Source organism: Anopheles funestus, chromosome X, assembly GCF_943734845.2.
Source record: "Anopheles funestus chromosome X, idAnoFuneDA-416_04, whole genome shotgun sequence".
NCBI lineage: Eukaryota > Metazoa > Arthropoda > Insecta > Diptera > Culicidae > Anopheles > Anopheles funestus.
Window position 1 is genome coordinate 11738501 of NC_064597.1, and position 21001 is coordinate 11759501.

A 21001-nucleotide genomic window follows, 5' to 3' on the forward strand; every position below is an offset into this window, starting at 1 on the left:
GAACGATTTTGTTTGTTTTTTTCTTTTCGCATGGTCACATTAATACAACTATTTACAACACTATACACGGAGGAGGCCAGTCCCGGGTAACACCGAATGGGAGTGTTGGGGAACTGTGTGCGTATGTTTGTGGCTCGCCGAGAGCCACCGTGTTACTACGTAGATATATATTTACATATGTTTTATCCCTAACCCGCGGTTACACTTAACATCTAAATTGACAGTCCATTATGAAATTGCATTTAAAGCAAGCCGTTGATTCGTTTCTAGTAAAAAAAAACTGAAATAAAACAAAAACAACTCGTTGACTAATCCCTGTTTAAGTTTTGAGTGGGCCCTTGATACGTTATCCCACACAATTGCGTGTTTTTTTTGCAGTTTTACCTCCAGTTTGTTTCCATTCTTCCTCTCTCTCTTTCACTTTCTCCCTTTCCCCTTGTTTTGTCCTTTATCACAACATCTCTTTGCCTTAGTTTATTAATCTACAATATTACCTAAAATGCTTCCTTCTGGCAAGAGTGTGTATGAATTTTTTTAATACGAACGCGTTAGAGAGAGAGAAAGAGAAAAGAAAGAAAACATAAACTTTGGGATAAAAAAAACTAAAAAAAAAATCAGCCGCAGTAATGGGGAGCACGTAGTTCGCGAGCTATCGTAAATGTACGCACCGAATCCTTCCTTCTTGCATTTTTATATGATCTGTTAGCTTTGTTTTTGTATTATGTTTTTGGCTTGTATGTTTTACGTGTTTTGTTTTATATCTGTTTTATATTGCGGAATTTTCGTGCCAATAACTACGGTTCCGCTATCGGACAGTTCGTCGTCATCGTCGTCGTATCACGATATCACATCTCATTGGCAGTGAGGGAGGGAGGAGCAGGAGGGGGAGAGGGATATTTTTTGGGGGCCGTGAAGGAAGAAGCTTCGTAATGGAACTTCTTACAACCCCTTCCCCCTTTCCACTTATACCGTTTTAGGCTCAGTTCCTTGTCCTTTTGCAAGTCTTACATCCGCTTACGGATACACACACACGACGCTGGGTTGTGTGCCAGCGTTTTTACACTACTTTAAGATTTAAATTCATTACTAACCGCAACCACGTTGCCGTTAGGTTTTGGTGAATGTTGAATATGAGCTTGCGACACATGGGATGGAAAAAAATACTTCTTTTTTTTCCGTGCGTTACTATAGCCTCGCGGAAGCGTTACCGAAGGAGTTAATTATGCTAGCTTTGCTACTAGACTAAACAAAAATGGTACAGCTGTGTGCAGAAACACCTGATGAGCAAAACACCAGTGTGGCCGCACGGGGAAAATTAAATTAGGCAGTGACAATATGTTACCAACTTCAAAAACGGCTAATAAACTTAAAACTTCTAAACACTAAACTCCCGTTGGTTGAGCGTTTCGCTCGCATTTTGTAGGATGATGCCCGGACTACATGGTACACAGGAGGAGTCAGCCCTTTGGCCTGGCTCCAGCGGGAACACGTAAAAAGCGTCCCATTCCGAACGCCGATAAATAATTGTACGTAACTTAAACTGCATGGAAATATAACATCTCGCACATCTCGCTCGATATCTCTCTCTGTTTTTATGTGTAAGCTAACTAAAATACGCGATGAAGTGTTATCTTTCTTTTTGTTCTTGAAAAACAAAATATGCACTTAACCCCTAGCTCTCGCTTTCTCTCATTCACTTTTGAGGTTTAGTTTAGGTTGTCTAACGTTTTGCCCTCAGACTAGTATGCTGACCGTTTGCACCGCTCTGAATCTTATTTTACAGACTTTTAAGTTAGGTTCAGTACAACAGATTGTTAAAGATAACTTTTGTGTTTTGTTTTTTTTACTTATCTTCGTAAAACGTATACGAAAGTAATCATATCTGAGAATAGAATGAAACGAAAAACAAATAATAATTAATGCCCGTTGATAAGATTCTTGATTTTCCTCGTTTCACATTTACAATATAATTCGTTTGTTCCGCAAAGCAAATATTCTAATCGAAGCATAACTAATCAGTACGCATCATTCATGCTTTCGTGTTTTTTTTCTCCTCCTTTTTCTCTCCTTTTACACCTTTACATTATGTTGCAAGGGAACGGTATGCTCACACAGCAGCAAAATTGGTTGGGAGTGGGGATCATTTGTTCGTGGTTGAAATCTTTTCATGTAAGTGTTGTTTCACATTTCTCTCGTATCACACACCTATTAATGGCAGTAGAGTGTTTTGCAAAATGGATACCAAAAAAAATGGTGGCAAGAGAGAAAACAATACATCAGCGCGCACAGTAAAATGGTAAATAAAACAAACATTCAATACATCAATTAAGTGCGCTAACAAATATAGAGGGTTTGTTCCATTTCTTGGCTTTCGATTGCGCGAGACACAAAAATGAAGTAATATTGAAAAAAAAATTATTATAGAAGCAAAAATAAGCGCTTATCGTCATTTTAACATAATAACGAATTAAACGGTTTTTTTTTGTTCCGTAAATCTGTAAAGGAACTTCAAGTTCGATACACCGCAAATAGTGTTTTGCAAAATGAAGAAATGAAAACAAAAAATTCCTGAACGAGAACAAGTTAACAAAATGAAATCATACAGCTGCTAATATAGCCGTTCCTTGCGTAAATCGTGTACTAAATTGTTTTTGCGAAAAAAAAACAGTTAGTAGCTTCTTCGGGCTGGTCCCCTTTGTTATTTTAAAAAGTTTAAAGGAACTTTTCTAAGCTTACTGTTTATGTTCACTATAGCTCTAGAGACCGGTTCTTCTCCTTCGACAGTGTACCCTTGTAACTGAAATCGATTTTTCAAATACGCCGACGAGCGTTCGACTATATATAAATGTTTTACATTCCTTTCGCATATTGTTTAACTATGTGGTAGTATTTTTCGTGGGAATTTTTTTTTGCAATCCATTCCATTATACCCGGCGCTGCTTTCCTTGCAAGACGTGAGACAAGGCTCTTGTTACGAATTTCTTATCTTAACTCATTTTCCATTCTATCCGACTATAAGGTTTGTACTCTTTCAAGTTCGACGCGTAAATTTGTAGTTCATCAATCTAGCTAACCTAATATAAATACCTGCCCCATCCCAGCGTATGGAGGGGAAGGCGTATTAAACAAAACGAGAGTGAGATAAAACAAAAAAATAATTTTTCCTATCTCGCCTCACCACATTTTCGTCAACATAAATAATGAGCAACGTTATCGGCACGCCAGAAAAAAAACCCGGACATTCGCAGCGATCAAATCATTGCGCTGTTCGGTTTTTGTTTGTTTTTTTTTTTTCGTTGCAAAAAAATTCTAAAAGAAAAACCAATTTAAATTAAATTTAACAAACAAAAAAAATCAATAACTGAAAAAAGGGGGAAAAGAGAGTGAGAGAGTGAGAGAGAAAAAAAAACCGCGCGGACATTGGACGGGTTTTCCACGCGGTTTTAATTCTCCTCCAGCAGCAATTCCTGCGTCCCGTCCGGGAGTGTGCGCTTGCCGACGACAACGCATCTGGCACGGTCTTGCTGCTGTTGCTGCTGCCGGCTGTCCGATGAGTTGTTACCGGTGTCCTGCTCCCAGTACGCATTGCGCAACAGGCACGAGCTGCTGAGGCTGCGGCTCGACGTAAAGCCACTGCAGGACAACCGATCACCGTTCGACTGATCGGTTTCGGTACCGTCGTACGCATCGCTATGGTGGCACGGCATAACGCCCGTTTCGGAATCCCGACGGCGCTTGTACCTGCGCGAATCGGAATAATTTTTCGGCCTGAGCGCTATCAGCCGGCCGGACGATCGGCGCCCACTGGCAAGCGGTTTTTCCTCGATGCAGGAAGCATCCGAATTTTCCTGCTGTTCGCCGCCGGCAGCAACGGTCGCATCCACTTGCTCGACGTGACACGAGGAAGAGGAGCATGTTGCCGAGGATGGCCGCTGCCCGTACGCGGTACCATAGCCGTTCATGTTGTGCCGTTGCACATTGTGCCAGGACAGTGCGTTGCGTGACTCTTCCGCCACATCGGATAGGGTCCGCTTACGCCCGCGGAATGCGCGGGTTTTCGGTACAGCACCCCGCAAAGACTGTGGAGGGTGGAACGAAACGTAAAAAAAAAAGACGGGAAAAAAGAACCTTAGGTAAGCGTACTTTACAAATTAGTTTAACAAACAAAAACAAAAAACAAATTCTTTGGCATGTTCTAACATCCCCAATTCGACAAATGCTTTTTCGACTATTCTCTCGCAAAATTCTTATGATCGCATTCTTCCCATATCCAGCAAAAAAAAATATGCTGTCATTTTTGTCATATTCTAAAAAAACATCCAAACATCGAACCTCTACACACACAGAAAGCAACCCCTACAAAGCGCCTTTCTTTTCCATTTCTCCCCCTTTTCGCTTCACTTCACCATCCCCCTCCTGCTCTTCTCCCTCTCCCTTCCACGCGTTAACATCACCCACGGAAAAAGCTGTTCAGCATACATACCGAGTTACCCGTGTATCTTATATTGCGCCTTTTTGCGCTTACCATACAGCGATGATTTATATCACAGGCGCGCCGTTTCATGGTGCCCATCTTCCGTTCGATGTTGCGCGCACGTCCCATCATCGCGAGCGATATTGATTCTTCCTCGTAGAATGGATTGTTCGCACCGTGGAAATTCGGTGGCGGTGGAATGATCGTATCGAGCAGACCGCCGCCCGCTATCGGCGTCCCGACCGGGGTCGGCCGTATGCCGTACCGTTTGCGCCGGTATGCCCGAACCAGCGAAACGGTGCCGTTGCATGCTGGCGCTACTTGTGACGGTTGCGGGGATGATGATGATGTTTCGGTTTTGGTTGATTGTTTGGATGTTACTGTCGCGGATGTTGATGGCAAGTTGGTGCAATAGGTGTAACTTTCCGTCCGTGGATCCTCGACGGATTCCGGATGATTGGCGTACGCCAGACCGAGCATACGTTCGCGTGTCGCACCATCCATGAAATAATTTTTCTCATGATAGCTGCAATTTATTTACCAAAAAAAAATATTAATAAAAAAAATATTAATAATTGTTTTTCTGGGGGCGGCCCAGGATGGTGCACGTGAAAAACGGCGCCCGTCCACACGGCAGGGACCGGGTTCAAATCCCATCCGGACCGTCTCCCCGTAGCATGGACTGACTATCCTGCTACGTGGTAAAATAAGTCTTGATACGGCCAGGCCATTCTAACCGAGCAAAAAAAAAAAAATTATAATTGTTTTTCTTACAAAATCTAAACAGGGCCAAAAAATACTTACACTCTGGGAAGAAACCGAAAATTATCCGTATGTAGTAGTTTTTGTTGCAGTATCGATTCCGTGACGGTTTCCTCCGGTGGAATGGGTATGATGATTGGTTCGATCGGAGGCGGTACCGGTTGGCGCAGCGTCCACAGATGCTGCGACAATCCAAAATCTTTACCATTGCAGAATGTTTCTTTGTTGCTTTTGAGTGCATTGTGCAACAGTTCCGCTCTCTCGTGCACCGAAAGCTTCACGAACTGCAAATTTAGAAATTTAGATAATCAAACAAAACAAAGTTACTACCATCTTTCACGTTCCCCACAGATTACTTCTTCTGGCGATATTTACCTTTTCCGCAAGCTGCAGCGTTCGCTGATTGTCCTCGATGTATGGCAGTATCGCGGAGCGTAACCCATAAAACCGACGACCATTGCGCATGATAAGGTTGTACAGCACCAGATGCACCAGGTTGCCCGCGCTCAGCACGAGCCGGCGCACAAACTCATGCCCGTGGTTGCAGATCGAGCAGATAAACACGTAGAACGTGTCGCCGTGCAGGATCGGAAACTGTAAGCTACGCACACACCGCCCATGGAACCACTGTTTGCAGCGCCGGCACTGTACCATTTCCCGCGCCCAATCACCATCGTTGCCGCAGTAGCAATAGTGACCGTTCACATTAGTGCGATGGTGTGCGTCCCATTTGAGGGATTTCAATTCGTACGGCAGCTGGGTGAGGCAGGTAAGCGGGAAAAACTCGGACGGAAAGCGTAGCATGCGCGGTGGTGAGGATGTCCGTACCGGTGACAATTTTTCCTCGTGCAGCGCATTTTCCTGCTGCACAAATGGTCCGCACCGTGTGATGCGGGACAGTTCGACCCGCCGTATGGTTGTATCATCGAACCGCACCAAACAGTGACTGGTCGGTTCGAGATCGACCACGGTGCCAAGATGGAACAGCTCATTGTCGTTCGATTTCCGTACGAGCACATCGTCCAGCAGGTACAGTTGGCCTTGCAGCTCTAGCTCGCACACGTTGGCGTTTTCCTTCGCGCTAGCTGCAGCTCCATTTTGTGCCATTCCGTCACTGGCGGTGGTGGTGGTGGAAGCGTTCGGTTGCGTTTGCACCGTTACCGTTGAGGATAGGTTTGCGTCTAGCGATGGTTCGTCCGGTTCGGTACCATCATCACCGTCGCAGGACGCCTTCAGCAGCTCGTCCAGCTCGCCCAATTTGTTCCGCAGATCGTTTGTTAAGCTCCGTTTCGCTGCCTGAAATCCATCGATACGCCGATCGTATCGTTTAGTGTTTATGCTTATTTTAAGATTATTGGTTGGTGTTAGAATCGTAATAGAACCGCATCCTTCTACACCGTGCGTATCGTGTATGATGATGCGGCTCGATTCCGATGTGCCGGCAACGCTTCCCTGACTGTTGTGTGTTGCGTTCGGTGGTGTTTCTGTTGTGCCGTCGCTGCCATCGGTAGTCCGTGCCGGTCCGCCGCCATCGGTCTGTATCAGCACTACCGCACCACCATCGTCGTATCGCACTTCCACCGGTGAACCAAGCATGGCAACGAGACACGACGGTTAATAGTTCACTAGGCGTGCAGTAATACGATGATGTAGCGGCGGCGTATACAGCGTCTGCTACAGTGCCGAATCCGAACCACCATGAATACAGGCCTGACAAGATACAGGAGAAAAACAAATATAAAAAAAAAACAAAAATTCTATTATTCGCGTTTCACCATAACGGTGCTTTTCTTTTGTAACACACAAGCGGTACATGACCCCTGGGTGTACGTCACATCTCTCGGTTCTAACCACTAGAAGGATAGGAAAAATCTTTTCAACGCCATGCTATGTGGGAAATGTTCGTATGCATAAGTGCGTGTGTGCGTGTGTGTGTGTGTGGCTACATACGACCATTGGACACTATTGCCGTTTTCTGCAGGGACATGCAGAATAACCATAACCATACATACCTGAACGATTGGTAGCGTGCAGTGCAATTTTCAGAAGAAAAAAAAAGGCCCCCACAAACGCTTTCACACACTAACCAAAGTTTAACAGAAGCGCACACGCAACAGAATCAGGGAACATTGGGCTTGGCAGCCTGAATGTTACAAGCAGATGGAACACACCATACACTCTAATTTCCCTATTTCACAAAACTATTCGGCATGCGCACAGCACATCCATTCTGTACGAGAACGATTAGAAGAATGGTGGTCCGTTTCCGTGCGAACGCTTCCTGGAAATTTTGTGTAACACCGTACACAGCTACAGCTGTCACTTGTGGTGTGACAGCGCGGCACAGGTATGTCTGTGCTGAGCGATACAGATGAGCAGCCCGCTTCCGGCACGTTTCGTTCGCAACTAAGAACAGACACTTTGTACCTGTGGGCGGGAAAAAATATGCACCACAGGTATTGAAATCCAAACTGCCGGTACGTCGAAGAAAGAGATAGCAATGCAATGTTGTTGTTCACTTATAATGGTTATATTTTCATCAAAATGTTTGATTAGTAACCATTTTGAGCCATTTTTACAGCTAAACAATCCATTTGCTACCGCGTTGTACTTTTCTTTTGTTGTAATATTGGTTGGTATGAGAAATTTTAGCAAAATACCGAACTATACTTCTAAGGAGTGAAAAGGAAGAAGCAGCACAGTATTATTCAATCCCACATGTAATGTTTGCAGCTAAATTGTTTCTTTTACACGATTTACACGAAAGTTTAATGCATTTAAATGCGTGTTTCAAGTAAAACAATCATTTTTACCATTTGTTTATAACATAATGTTTCGACAATTATAAAAATAGTGTGCCTAGTGAATGTATTATTGTTGGCTTTTCTGGCTGCCAACAAATTCTGCTCGATTTTCTGTCCAGAACGTGACAGCTGTCATGTCTGACTGCTCGAATTATCGTATTTTGATTTAAATTAAAATCGTGTTCTAAAACAGATAAACGGTTTGTTCTAAACAGAAGATTCGAAAAATTACGAATAATTTTGTGTGCAAAATTTTGCAATAGAAATATCGAAAAAGGTTTATAATTAAAAAATAAGAAGCATTGCGAACTGACCGTTTTGTGCGAATAAAAAATGTCAAGAATGAAAGAATCTAACGCATAACTTCTTTTTGAAAAAAAAACCCAAAGCAGTCACGTGATCCGAAATCAAACAATAGACAAACAATATGTGAACATTTCATATTGGTGCTTGTTTATGCTTACCGTGTACCATGTAAAATACATTTTTGATATACATTTTTAAACACTTATGTTTGTAATGAACATGCATCCTAAACGTATTATTTGTGCATCCAGAACATTCTGCTAGTCGATTCGCATGGTGGCTAACACATGGGTTTAGTTATATTCTATTTCACTGCGATGGACTTAGCGCATGCACCACGATGTTTGTATTTGGGTGACCACGTTTGATGACGTGTGGAATCTTTTTCGGAACCATGCTGAAACGAAAGATACGTGTATATTAGCGACGGTTTATAGTTGATGAGATCTTCTTCCTTACCTGATACAATCTATGATGGGACAGACCGAAAGGCAAAGGTTACAACCGGTACAGTCATCATTGACGTGTGGTAGATGCGTTACCGGATCGAACTCAATTGCTTGATATCCGGAGTCTGCACAGGTCATGTAGCACTTGCCACAGTTGATGCAAAGATCCTACGAAAAGATAACCCATTTCAGCATAAGCTTATAATGTCTGCGAACTATCCCATCGCACTCTACTTACATCGTCTATAAGGGCGACTACCTGCTTGGTGTTGTCCAACTTTTTATAATCACCAATGCGGGGCAGAGCAACACCAAGTACATCCTGTACCCGTGGCACACTGTTCGAGGACGGAAGGTCTGCTGTGCCCGAAGCATGGCCATTCGTACCATTCACGGTTTCTTCCGCGCACGGATCCCAAAGCGGTCCGTGTTGCACACGCAGTTGGGCGAGCTTTTCTTCGCGCTGCTTCTTGTACTCGCCAAAGTGTAGCAGAGGCTTACCGTCGTCGGTGCGAAGCGGTGCGACCGCTTTGCCCTTCTGCAGCTTAGCTGTTGGTGGCGATTGACCGTCCCAGGGCAGTGCTTCCGGTGGTGGATTTGCTCGCAGGTATAGTAACGCCTTCAGCCCCAAAATGTAGTCCTCAATGACGGTAAAGTCCTGATTTTGGACGGAAGAGCATATCTGGAGGATCGGTGCACCGCACTGGATGAACTGAAGTGCCACTTCCGCCGAGTCGATGCCACCAATACCGCAGATTGGAAAGCCGGGTAATTTGTTCGCGATTAGCGAAATGGCACGCATCGCCTGAGGGCGTGTAGCGTTGCCGGACACACCACCGTACGTCGTGCGCCTGTCTGTACCGACCGCTGGCCACGGTGTACCGTCAGCACGCAGTGACATCAACCCCTGCACGGTATTGATCGCCGACACACCATCTGCATTGCCGCGTTTAGCTGCCTGTGCAATAGACACGATGTCGGTGATGTTCGGTGTAAGCTTTACGAAGAACGGTATGCGCACGGCACTTCGCACCCACAAGGAGATATTGTACACCAGTTCCGGATCCTGTCCACAGGCTAATCCCATACCCGATTCACCCATACCGTGCGGACAAGAAAGGTTTAGCTCGAGCATATCGGCACCGGCCGCTTCGGCTCGCGATGCCAGCTCCACCCAGTCCTGCTGGTTGTATGTGCACATGATACTCGCAATCAGGACCTTGGTGGGGAAGTCACGCTTCAGCTCCCGGACACCGGTCAACCAGTAGTCGGCACTCTTCTCGGAGATGAGCTCAATGTTGAGGAACGCACCCTGCTGTGGGCCGAAATTCTGGCCGGCCGTAACACCGCGCACAATGCGTGGACTCACGTTCGTCACCATGTCCTTGTCGAGGGCGAAGGTTTTCGTCACGGCAAAGCCCCAACCCTGCTCGAACGCACGCCGTATCATGGCCGTGCTGGTGGTCGGCGGTGCCGATGCCAGGCCGAAGGGATTCTCAAACTTGACACCGCATACCTCCACGGACAGGTCAACCTGATCGATCTCGGTGTAGAATAGCGGCAGTTCCGGCTTTGTGTCGAACGGTATACCCTGCAGGTAGCAGTGCATATACCATGCGGCCGTCTTACCATCGTTGACCGATTCTACCGTCGTTTCGGCAGCACCTGCCAAATCTCCACCACAGAACACGGCCGGCAAAGAGGTTTGCTGCGTTTTTGGATCAACCTCAGGCAAACCCCAGCGGTTCATCTTTAATCCATCGAGAGCAGTAATCGCTGCAAAGATATGGTAATGCTTTACACATCAGATCAAAATATTGGTTATCGTAACACTTACTGTCAGCGTCGTACAGCCCGGAACCGAACGCTGAGATAACGTAGCTAGCCTTGAGCCGTGTAATCTGATCCTGGTCTTCAACCCAGTTCCCTGTCTCGTCTTGCTCGGTGCGATAAAACTCCATCGCTGCAATCCGGCCCGATCTTACGAACACTTCCTTCGGCGCCATGAACGGAATAAACTCGCACCGTTCTTCACGTGCCAGCTCTACCTCCTCCGGTACGGCACGAATGTTGTTATTACCCTTCCGAAACACGACAAACACCTTGCGGGCACCGCACCGAAGCGCTGAAGTCGCACAATCGAACGCCGTATCGCCTGCCCCGAGCACGATGACGTTACCGCTCAGAACGGGCAGCTTGGCAGACTGCTTGCAACCGCACAGTCCCGGTTTGCTACCGTCGGCGACCTGCGGCAGGAAGCTCTTGGAGGTGTAGAATCCTTGCTCCTCGGTCAGTCCTCCGAATACCTTGTCAACCTTTGGCTGTGGTAGTCCGATGCCCAGAAATACCGCATCCGTGCCATTCTCCAGCAAACCACGCACGGTTAAATCCTTGGCGGAAAGCGATCGATTCAGCACGAACTGTACGCCCAGATCCTTTACCAGCTGCACCTCAAAGTTCACTACGTCGACCGGTAGCCGGTACTGAGGAATTTCGGCCGAGCTTAACCCACCCAGATACGAACGACGCTCGTACACCGTCACATCACGGTAACCGAGCCGTCCGAGAAAGGTGGCACAGGAGAGTGAGGCGGGTCCGCCACCCAGTAAAGCGATGCGCTTGTTCGGGTACTGCAGTGGAGCCACCCCCGGTGGTAAAATCTGTCGCAGACCCATCCGTTTGAACACCTCCGTAGCATACTGCTGCAGGCCGCCGATGTTGATGGGGCCCTCCTCTACCGCGGCCAAGTTGCAACCTCCCACGCACAGATCGCTGGTCGGGCAAACCATACCGCACGTCAGCCCGAGCGGATTGTCCGAAAAGATGGCCTTCGCCGCACCGTAGTAGTTGCGGTTGGCAATGCTCGTAATGAAGCTCTTGATATCGAGCTGCGTCGGGCAGGACTTCTGGCACGGTGCATCGGCACACTTCAGACAGCGTGACGCTTCCTTCAGTGCGGCACGCTCCGACAGTGTCGTGTGCTTAATGTCCGAGAAGTCATTGGTCAGCGATGTGCAAGCCGTGCAAGACCTGTCCACATTGCGCTTCCAGTGTTTCTTCACCTTCTTCGTAACGGTCGTCGGTACCAGCGAGCAGTTTTGCTTTACCCGCGGGTTGAGAGCGAGCAGGCTCTATAGAGGAAGAAACACACGCATTTGTTATCACTCATTGGGACTGCCAAATAGTCTAGTCGATTACGCACGAGACTTTCAGAGCTCAAATCCCAACATAATCGTGTCCTCCAAAACATAAGCAAGCAGTACATGAGTAATCATAGTTAATCATTCATATTCAGCCTAAGGCAGTCAACATTTGCAACGACAAATAAAAGGGAATGATTGTTTACATTGCAATTCTTGATAGATTATGCAGAAATGCTTGATGTGTAAATAGTGATTGATGTAATGGGGCTACATAATCTTCTCTCGTCGGTGACGTGCCTTTGATATTTATGGACTAAATAACAAGTAGAACTTTGACTAATGAAACAAACACGTTCGAGAATATTAGGCGGAGGATGTTTTAAATATTTAAATTTGATTAGATTTACTTCAACAATCGCCGAGCGCATGTGTTATTGAGAACCGCCAGAAGCAACGTGCTGATTGTTCTTGTTGCACAGTGACCAAGAGATTTGCTCTTGGTCAACTTGACTTGACACCAACCGATACACCGATACTTGCTGCTGCAGGCAGTTACACAATGTCTGCCGAGTTGAAGGTTGACGTAATTGCGCAGCTAAGTTAAGCGGGTAGATCAATTGCGCGGAGGTGATACGGGAGATACGGCGTTGATGATGACGGTTTGATGCCGTTAGCCCCCGTGGCATGAGTGGATGGGCGAAGATTGTGCACTTACCTCAATGTCCGGCAGGTCTTTGCTGGTCAAAACACTAGCACAACTCATGCTGAGATGTTTCCCTTCTTACACGTTTGCAATCGACGACTTGTTGATTGAGTGTTTTTGTTTGCGAGTTGCTTGAGGAGTTGAGCACCCCTGAAAGATCATATCAGTAGAATCGTAATAGAAGAAAACAAACAAAAACAGTTGTAGATATTCTCTCATTCCTTCCATTCATCACGCGTTGTAGAAGTTGTCCAAAACAAACTTTCACTTTTGAGTTTGGAGGAACTTGTAACAGGCTCAGCTTCCACGCGCACTAACCTGTGTTCTTTCAGATCTAAACAAGAAGAGAAAAAAAAACACGTCTATGCTTACCTAGTTAGTAAATTCCACCACGTATAGACACACGGCTACTCAGCACGGCCACTGAGTATAGACTGAAGGTGACCATCGAACGGCGCAAAGCGCTTTAGCCACCGTCGACACATAACGACGTGTTCTGCCTGCTTCGTCTAGGGCGCATGTTATCTACGTCGCTAGCAAACGAGATGGACAAAACAGCGAGGGGCACGGTGGGACGGGCCCACAAGAACCTGATTGGCCGTATGCGCAGTTGAGCCAATTTCAGGGTAGTGGCACCATACGAAACGGGCGGAATGTTGTCGTCGTCGAAAGCAGCTGATTGTGCTGGAGCGGGCTTGGCAACACGCGGCCCTAAACATAGCATAGGAGGGGGAAGAACGCGTGCGATATCGGACAACGTTTGCCATCGTACGTGCTGCCGCCTATTGTCTTTTATTGGCTGCATGGCGGTGAGCTCACACGTTGTTTAGTGTTTTAGTTTTGCTGCTTCGGCAAAATGATAAGCCGGGCAACCATACGCTGCCCAGACGCTGCAATCTTCGCTGTTGATAATTGGCTGATTGTTGGGCGAACAGCCAATGATTTTGATGTTAAACATAATAAATTGGAATTTCCCACAAATAGTTACTTACCAGAACAAAGACTCCTGCGTTTCCTGGTTTATAACTTTCACTAGTTTGGATTTATTTACTCTGAATAACCACACTTGAAGGTATATAATTCTTCCCGTTGTTTTATGGATCTGAATGTAAAGATCATCGAGTGAGTTTTGGAAGATGTACGATATTTGAGGGTACTCGGATTTCCTTTAATTACAGTACTTGCCAGGTACTTTGCATCAAATTGTTTCACATAAACCCTTCAAGATCCCGAAGAATGCTTCCATGATATAGTCCTCTGTCTATGTTGTCTAGACCTACTTTTTTATCCTCAGAGTATGTTGCGTTACTTTTAATGGGCGCATGATGTAGCTCTAAATTAGACCAACAATTGTCCAGCGTCCTGAGTTCCATCCAGCAGTGTCTAGTCTAGTTGATTATGCTTCTAACCCGTTTACCCAGTAGTTGTGAGATTGATGCATTGTATCGAAGCATTCAAGTACATTTGTAAAGCATTAAAAGTTCCAAAATCCCCGGAGACTATTGAATTATCTTCTCGAGCAGTCTAGTGTCTAGACGTCATGAGACAAACGGAAAAAAGAAATCAAAATCCAGAAGAAACAAGCAGTGCGATAATTCTGGGCCGCGTACCCCAACTCTCAACGGGCGAGTGTAGGGTGCTGGCACACGATTTGGGAAATGGTTTTTGATTTAATTAGCCCTGTTCTGTCAGCGATACTTCACCGTGCATCCATCCATGCCACACGGTGGTACGGGAATGGGTGCGCCGGGAGATCCCGGCGGGATTGATGCCATTTGCAGCCGTTCCGGCAATGTTCCGGCGAAGCGTGAAATAAAAGTCGTCCGGCCATCCAGAGTTGCGTACCTCCGTAATCGCTATATGTCAAAAAGTTCACATTATTCGTGTGCGTCACAATGATGCTATGTTTTGCGAGTATCAGAACCATAATTCTCAATGTCACTGTTTTGTCCAACGAAGCAAACCAACAAAAAAAAACACGACTGTATAATAACCGAGAATAAAATAATAATTCCCTCTCCACACAAGAACACGCAGGGCATTTCGTTTTTGGTATGTCCTTTGGAACCTATCGAGAGACATAAATCACTGTGCACGGTCGGATGACGGTGCTTGGGAGCAAACGATACAGGCATACGCTGAGCAAGTGTGTTTAGACAAATACCGAGCTTTCTTGGGAGATCGCATCAGTCTGTTATTTCAGAATTTCTACATCCACATACCAGGGATATGCCGCGCGTAGATGAATTTGGTTGGAACGAATGGGAGAGACAGAGAGAGAGAGTAATTATTCCGCGGGCTCAGGAAGTTTAGCGTTTAACCAGTGATTTTTTGTTCTCCATTCGGCTTGTTTACTGGAAAGGCAAAATCTTTTCCAAAGAAAGTATGAGCTGAGAAAGTACTAGAAACAAGCACAACATACAAGTCGCTTTCCTATCCTTCCGCCCCCAAAAAAAACCCTGTGCGACATACCGCTCTGGCAAGCACTGATGAATATGGAACAATATATCCTGTATCGGTAGCCCAACAAGCGTGGTGTGAATTGATAACGAGCCGGTAGCAGTAGCAGCAAATGGCTGTCGCTGCCATCCCTTCGCCCTGCCGTCTCGCACGCCATCTTGACGGGGTTTTGGCTGTCATCCTTATTCTTCCAGCTCGTACTTCCTTCGCTGCCCATATGCTACACCATGTAACCAGGTCTTATATATCTGTGTGTGTGTGCACACCAAACGCACTTAAAAGTTCACCGTCCGGAGTGCCCCGAAATATACAGAGCTCCTCCAGAATTGGAGCTGTACCGAAAGAAAAAACGCCCGAAGTCTAACGCATCGTTTTTCATCCCCTTTGGGGAAAGCGTGAAGGATGATTGGAAAGTGATGATGGATAAATTTGCAGCAACTAATCAATATGGTATGTATATGCTGTTGTTGTTTTTTTTTTTGGGGGGAGGGCAAAATGTTTATCCTTTGCCGTGCCATTGTTGAAGATGGTGACGACACGCTGATGTCTAAATGATGAGATGCAGCGGGTTTCGGTAGCAAGTCGTGGAGCGAAACATGCATCCTGTTCAAGGGTAAAACAGCTGCACGACGAACACAGGACAATAGAGAAAATGTCCTTCTCATCCTCAAATCTACCACGAGAACACGCAGGAAACTGGGAAACTGTTGAGTGGTCCTAAACTTCAACGTTTGCTGTTGCGTTCAGTTTTACGAACATTTTTTCTCCTCTGCTTTTGATTTTCATTTTCGTGCCTCGTGCTGCGGCACAACGCATTGGGTACAGCAGCACCAGCAGAGCCAGCAGTTGAGTCGCTTATCGAGGGTAGGTATCAAACATGCTTTATCTTTAGAGCCAATATCTTAGTGAAGTTCCCAGGCGACTAGGGGATCGACTTTGTCTGACGTGGCGTGGAAAGCTTTTACATTCTGCCGAAGCAATGGAGAAGTCTCGTTTCTTTTTGGTTGTTGTTTGTTGTTGTTTTCCCATCCATTAGCTACATTTCGGTTAATTAGTAATCAAACGTGCCACAAGCACAAGGAACGCTTGAAAACTCCTCCATACACACAAACGCACACGAAGACAAAAGGATTGCATTGTGTGTGTGTGCCTTTACTTACGGTTTTATCCTGCACATGAAACGGTTTTCGAATAATCAGTAGAAACAAAACAAATCAACATTTCCTCCCACGGGTGACAGTAGACGTGCCAGGCACTGGTTTGATGCTTTGATCTACTGTGCTCCCCAAAAAAAAAAAATCTTGAACATTGCCCCAGGACCGATGAGGAACCATACCAGAGATCAGGAAACAATTTCGACCCAAAAATTCGCCGGTTCAATACAGTTTCTTTTGTACGATATCCACCTAATAGACATCACGATATTACGAGCGTTGCCTGAACTTGCTGATGCTTTCGAAAGTACGTTGATAGTACGCATTGGAAGCTTCGAACGAACTTGGGCAAAGCAGAAGACTATTAGAAAGAGTGCCTTATCTCCCGGAATGGCTTAAGGTAATTCGAAGTTGGGCGGTTTTTTTGTTGTAGTTGTTTTTGTTATTTTCTTTGGATATATACGTGTACCGGAACTAATGTCAAAGATGATTAGGAAAGTTTTACATTAACATCCTGTACGGTGAAACTTACTTGTACAGTCCGCTGCAAGTGGCTAGTGATTTATGCCCACGCGCGCCAATATCCACAACTTCGTATTGAAGCACCCGGTACCGGGAATCATAACACCAGCTGGTAGAGCACACAGAGCACGAAAACAAGAACAACCCAATTTAGCACCCCTGCCCAAAAAAAAAACACCACGCTACTGGTACTCACCTATAATCTGGCCATTTAAATTCTGATCATTTTTCATAAACCTACCCGCGTTAGGTTCTGGTGATGTTCGGGAGAAGTAAAGAGATGGGAATCTAATGCTCTTCCCTTCCCACACAGTCGTGTGTGTTTGGTTTGGTGGGTGCTTGTGTGTTTTTTTTGTGTGCTATAAAAGCATATCAAAGCAGTGACCTTGCTCCGTAGCCGTGTTCCGTGTTCCGGCACTCCAAAATTCCATCCCACTCACAAAACAGGTTTGACGAGGTCCGCGTGTGCGTTTTGTCGAAAAGTGTATCGGCATTCCCGTTCCACCAGACAATGCGCCAACGGAGGAGGCAGATGAGAAGGCATCGGAAGCAACAACGTTCGTATTTCGTGCTACCGTCTCCAACCCCTTTGGAGCTGTCGATGGTTTGCTGGGAAGCAATGGTATCGTGCACTGTTTCCGTTTGATATTTGCTAGGAGTACGTATTTTTTCTTCGCTTCCTGTAATCATGCAATGCAGAATTTCTGCTTAGACGCCCGATACCGTCCGCATGTTTGGACAGGTGTTAAGGGTTTGGGCAAACTGCAAGACTGTGCATTTTCCGTTCTGTAACCATTCCATGTGTGTCCGTGCGTGATTTCTGAGCTGGAAGGAAAGATTTCGCACCCTCACGGTTCACGGTTTTGCAGGATAGTTTCGCGGAATATTTACATCCATAGAATTACAGGAGGTACCAGGAAAGATGACGAGACTTCACTGCACGCTACACCCACACGGATGAGTTGGATGCATTTTATCAGGAAAAATGTAAAAGGCAAAGACATTTTCACCGCGTTGCTAAAGAAGCAGTGCAGTGTAGCAAAAAGCCGATTGATAAAATGCCATATCGTACTCGGGATGCACGTCTTCTTGGCTGGACAACTTACTTAGAGGTTAGAATTCCTGTACAAAGATACACTACAGGGTGTTCAATAAGCTCGAATACACTTTCAAAATATGTTTAAAAAATCAAAAAACAAGATAGACTTTTTGAAGTCAATTCCTATGGAGGCAATATTAATTGAAAACATTTCGGGGATATTATCTGGGAGCAACACCACCCCCTCCCCCCTCCCCTTTTATTTTTTTATGAGGATCTTAACACGTTTCTCGAAAGAATCACACGCGACACGCACCTGGTTCATGGGTATCTCGTCCCAGATCTTGAAAATGAGCTTCAGAACTCGGTACATAGTGTTCAGTTGATGTTTGCTCGACTTGGCCAACATGTGTGACCATACATAAAAGTCCAGTGGGTTAAGGTCGGAGGAGCTGTAATGACACAAAGAGTTATCGCCAAAATCTGTCAAATTCTCTCGACCCCACGCTTGGACGATATTCGTCATGTGGGCCAGTGCACCGTCCAGTTTAAAGACGTAATGATTTTTCCCGCCGAGTTCCTGAAGTGCCTGGATCACAGCCTTCTCCAGATCTTGGATCTTACAATACGCTGTCTGGATTTTCACGTTTTTCTCGATAAATACCAGTCTTCCCATACCTGGATAAAGCTCCCCAAAATATCACTGATGCGGCGTTTTGGAATCGTGGGATGTTTATTCCGGGATGCTGGACACCGTCGGCAACCACAACCGATCATTTTGGACATTGTGCGGATATTGCAAGACAAAGAGTTTCTCATAAGAAAACACGACTTATTAACAAAACTCCTGACCTGCGTGCCGCAAAAGTATCAGTTTGCCTATGTCCAGCCTCTTTTTAGCTGTAGCCTCCTTTATTTCGTGATCCTTGCGTTTCTTGTACGGCTTGCATCGTAGGTTCTTCGTCATTCACATTCAGGTCAGCCGCGGTCTTCCGGATCGAGAGGTTCATTTTTCGGCGAACCTTCTCCCTCACCTGCTTCATGGATGTTGCCGTCCTTGCCGAACGCGGCCGCCTGGATTTCACAAGGTCTTTGAGCAAGCCCGTCTCCCGGTACCGACGGATGATGGTATAAATGAAATTCTTCTTCATTTCATGGAGTGTAAATCGCCCGAATATGTCACTGGGTCATCTCATCTCTCACAAAAAAATACTACGATGTCGTGGTACTCATTCATCGAGCCTAGTAACCAAACAACAGATGACAGCAAGTTGACATTACGTCCAACGGTTAGAGGATATAGGGGGCTAAAACTGACACCAATACCATTACACTGAATCCTCGTGGTACAAAGCTACTTAGCGTTGAAAAATTGTATTCGAACTTATTGAACACCCTGTAGATATTTATTTAAAAAAAAGGAATCAAACATTCAGTTTTTTTTATATGAACACGGTCGGTCCGGTATAGAATTGTTCTCACGCTTTGTGGCGAATTGAAGCTGACCCCTTAGACAACAAAAAACCTTGGAACAAATTTCAACAAAGAAAACATCAAATAAAACTTGGAATTCCCAAGTGGTCACCCACCGAACCACCGGGTTCAGGTGTCTGGAGTTTTTTTTGAGAAATTCTTGAAACACCACCCACAAGACGGGTTGTTCTACACCACGAGATGGGGTTTTTAAAATGAAAACGTCTCGTCTCCAATGCAACCAGAACTACGGCTATTCATGCGGCTGCAGAAGGAGTAAGTGTTAGCTCTTTAACTTAATTAAACTTTTCATGGGTCGATCATGGGGGTGTGCAAAAAGCAGAAGAAAAAAATCCCCATCTAAACATGTTGAGTTAATCAAAGTAATTTCCCCCAGTTGTCCACCACTCGTTTCCAATTTGTGTAAGAATTCTTTAGAATTCCGGGGAGGATAAACTTTTACCACTGTGCAAGACTATGCGGCTGTTGAACCACATTTGGATCTTGTTGCCTTTTTTAAGTAACGGACACCATGGAAAAGGTGAAGGAAATAATCTGATACAATGTTCCGCTTTAATGAGTTTATTTAGTTTTAAATAGGAAAATCACACATGTAGCTGCACAGTATCGTGTTGATGGATCAAGATATTTCGTTTGTTTGTTTGGATGGGATGTGCTTATGTACTAATCTGTTGTATTACATTGTTACTTGGTGTTGGGTCGTTCAGTCGCTCATCAGTAATCGGTTCCCAAACTATAATATAAAGATGGATGAATGTTCGGTTTCGACTTTCAAGTGCGGTTGTTGTATACCGCAAAGAAATTGATTTAACCGAAGGAAAAGAAAAGGTAGCCGAATCAAAGTCGGGAGGAAGGAATTACGATACGGGAGTACTTAAATCAAACAGGTGATATAAATCGTTAGACACTGTAAAGGGTCTTTCTGGGCCATGGCTAGAGTGACGTATGGGAATGAGGTGTGGAGATCTATCTCTCTAACGCCGAGAAAGAGCATAGAGAAAAATGGAGTATAACAGCATCGAGCTTATGGGAAAGTAGACAAGCGATAAATTAGAACTGGTAAAAGTAATTATTACTACCTTCAACTGAATTTATCTGGATAATTTCGCTCGCTAATTAGAGTACGCTATCATATTGTTTGGAGGTCTATTGAATTTCAGTTTTCCAAGGATTCCCTTCCATAAAATAGCTTTCAATTGCGCCAGAAATTAAATTGCAATTAAAAAAACAACAGCAATTGGTGTCTACTCTACTAGCTGTAGTTTGTTAACGAAGCATTAATTATTTGTACATTCGCATTATCTTCCTAGAACGACATCATTATCAACCTATACAGGCAATACAACGGACGAACCGGGGGGAGCCACGGTAACGTCCGAAATGATTACATTAATTGATCTCCAATTAAACTAATCAATTTTCCGGAAAAAAATGTCAGTCCTGATTTTGTAACGACTTCCTCAACAACAACAAACACAAAACTCAACAAAAGAGCAATAAAACAACTACAAAAAACTCGAATATCCTGAAGGGAATGAGGAAAATGTGCTGATGGTGTAACTGAGCAGAACGGAATGAAACGGAGTTTCAAGAACTCATCACGTTTAAAATGTTTGTTTTGGGAGTTTATTTTGCTCGCCTTTTTTTTGGACTGTTTTTGTTTTTGTTACTAATTCCTTTTCCTTCTAAAT

General features: G+C 45.1%; 2 protein-coding genes and 1 long non-coding RNA gene across 4 annotated transcripts in view; all 3 read right to left on the bottom strand.

Moving 5' to 3' along the window:
• Nucleotides 1-21001, bottom strand: part of LOC125774699 (uncharacterized) — a 239462-nt gene that overhangs the window by 190592 nt on the left and 27869 nt on the right. The window lies entirely within an intron of this gene.
• LOC125768816 (uncharacterized) lies at nucleotides 553-7513 on the bottom strand. Of its 2 annotated transcripts, none has more exons than XM_049437011.1 (5): nucleotides 7249-7513; nucleotides 5612-6946; nucleotides 5279-5520; nucleotides 4484-5000; nucleotides 553-4079 (listed from the first exon to the last, which is right to left on the bottom strand). In XM_049437011.1, exons 2-5 carry the CDS (start codon nucleotides 6830-6832, stop codon nucleotides 3444-3446), a joined length of 2616 nt encoding a protein of 871 aa, XP_049292968.1. In that variant the 5' UTR covers nucleotides 6833-6946; nucleotides 7249-7513; the 3' UTR covers nucleotides 553-3443. The 2 variants fall into 2 exon arrangements, with proteins under 2 accessions (XP_049292968.1, XP_049293061.1); XM_049437104.1 differs by having other exon boundaries at nucleotides 5612-6532; nucleotides 7408-7509.
• Nucleotides 8471-13130, bottom strand: LOC125768230 (dihydropyrimidine dehydrogenase [NADP(+)]). Its single transcript, XM_049435645.1, has 6 exons — nucleotides 13014-13130; nucleotides 12654-12791; nucleotides 10633-11926; nucleotides 9034-10571; nucleotides 8806-8963; nucleotides 8471-8743 (listed from the first exon to the last, which is right to left on the bottom strand). The coding sequence occupies exons 2-6, from the start codon at nucleotides 12699-12701 to the stop codon at nucleotides 8656-8658; spliced, it is 3126 nt and encodes a 1041-aa protein (XP_049291602.1). The 5' UTR covers nucleotides 12702-12791; nucleotides 13014-13130; the 3' UTR covers nucleotides 8471-8655.

What these genes read in the sequence shown, in the direction of transcription:
- LOC125768816 (XM_049437011.1), bottom strand. Translation starts at nt 6,832, where the DNA reads ATGCTTGGTTCACCGGTGGAAGTGCGATACGACGATGGTGGTGCGGTA. An exon ending in TTTCGGTTTCTTCCCAGAGT is followed by an intron (nt 5,001 to 5,278) that starts GTAAGTATTTTT and finishes AATAAATTGCAG; the next exon opens with CTATCATGAGAAAAATTATT. An exon ending in TAAGATACACGGGTAACTCG is followed by an intron (nt 4,080 to 4,483) that starts GTATGTATGCTG and finishes CACCCTCCACAG; the next exon opens with TCTTTGCGGGGTGCTGTACC.
- LOC125768230 (XM_049435645.1), bottom strand. Translation starts at nt 12,701, where the DNA reads ATGAGTTGTGCTAGTGTTTTGACCAGCAAAGACCTGCCGGACATTGAG. An exon ending in CGGGCTGTACGACGCTGACA is followed by an intron (nt 10,572 to 10,632) that starts GTAAGTGTTACG and finishes ATATCTTTGCAG; the next exon opens with CGATTACTGCTCTCGATGGA. An exon ending in CCCATCATAGATTGTATCAG is followed by an intron (nt 8,744 to 8,805) that starts GTAAGGAAGAAG and finishes CTTTCGTTTCAG; the next exon opens with CATGGTTCCGAAAAAGATTC.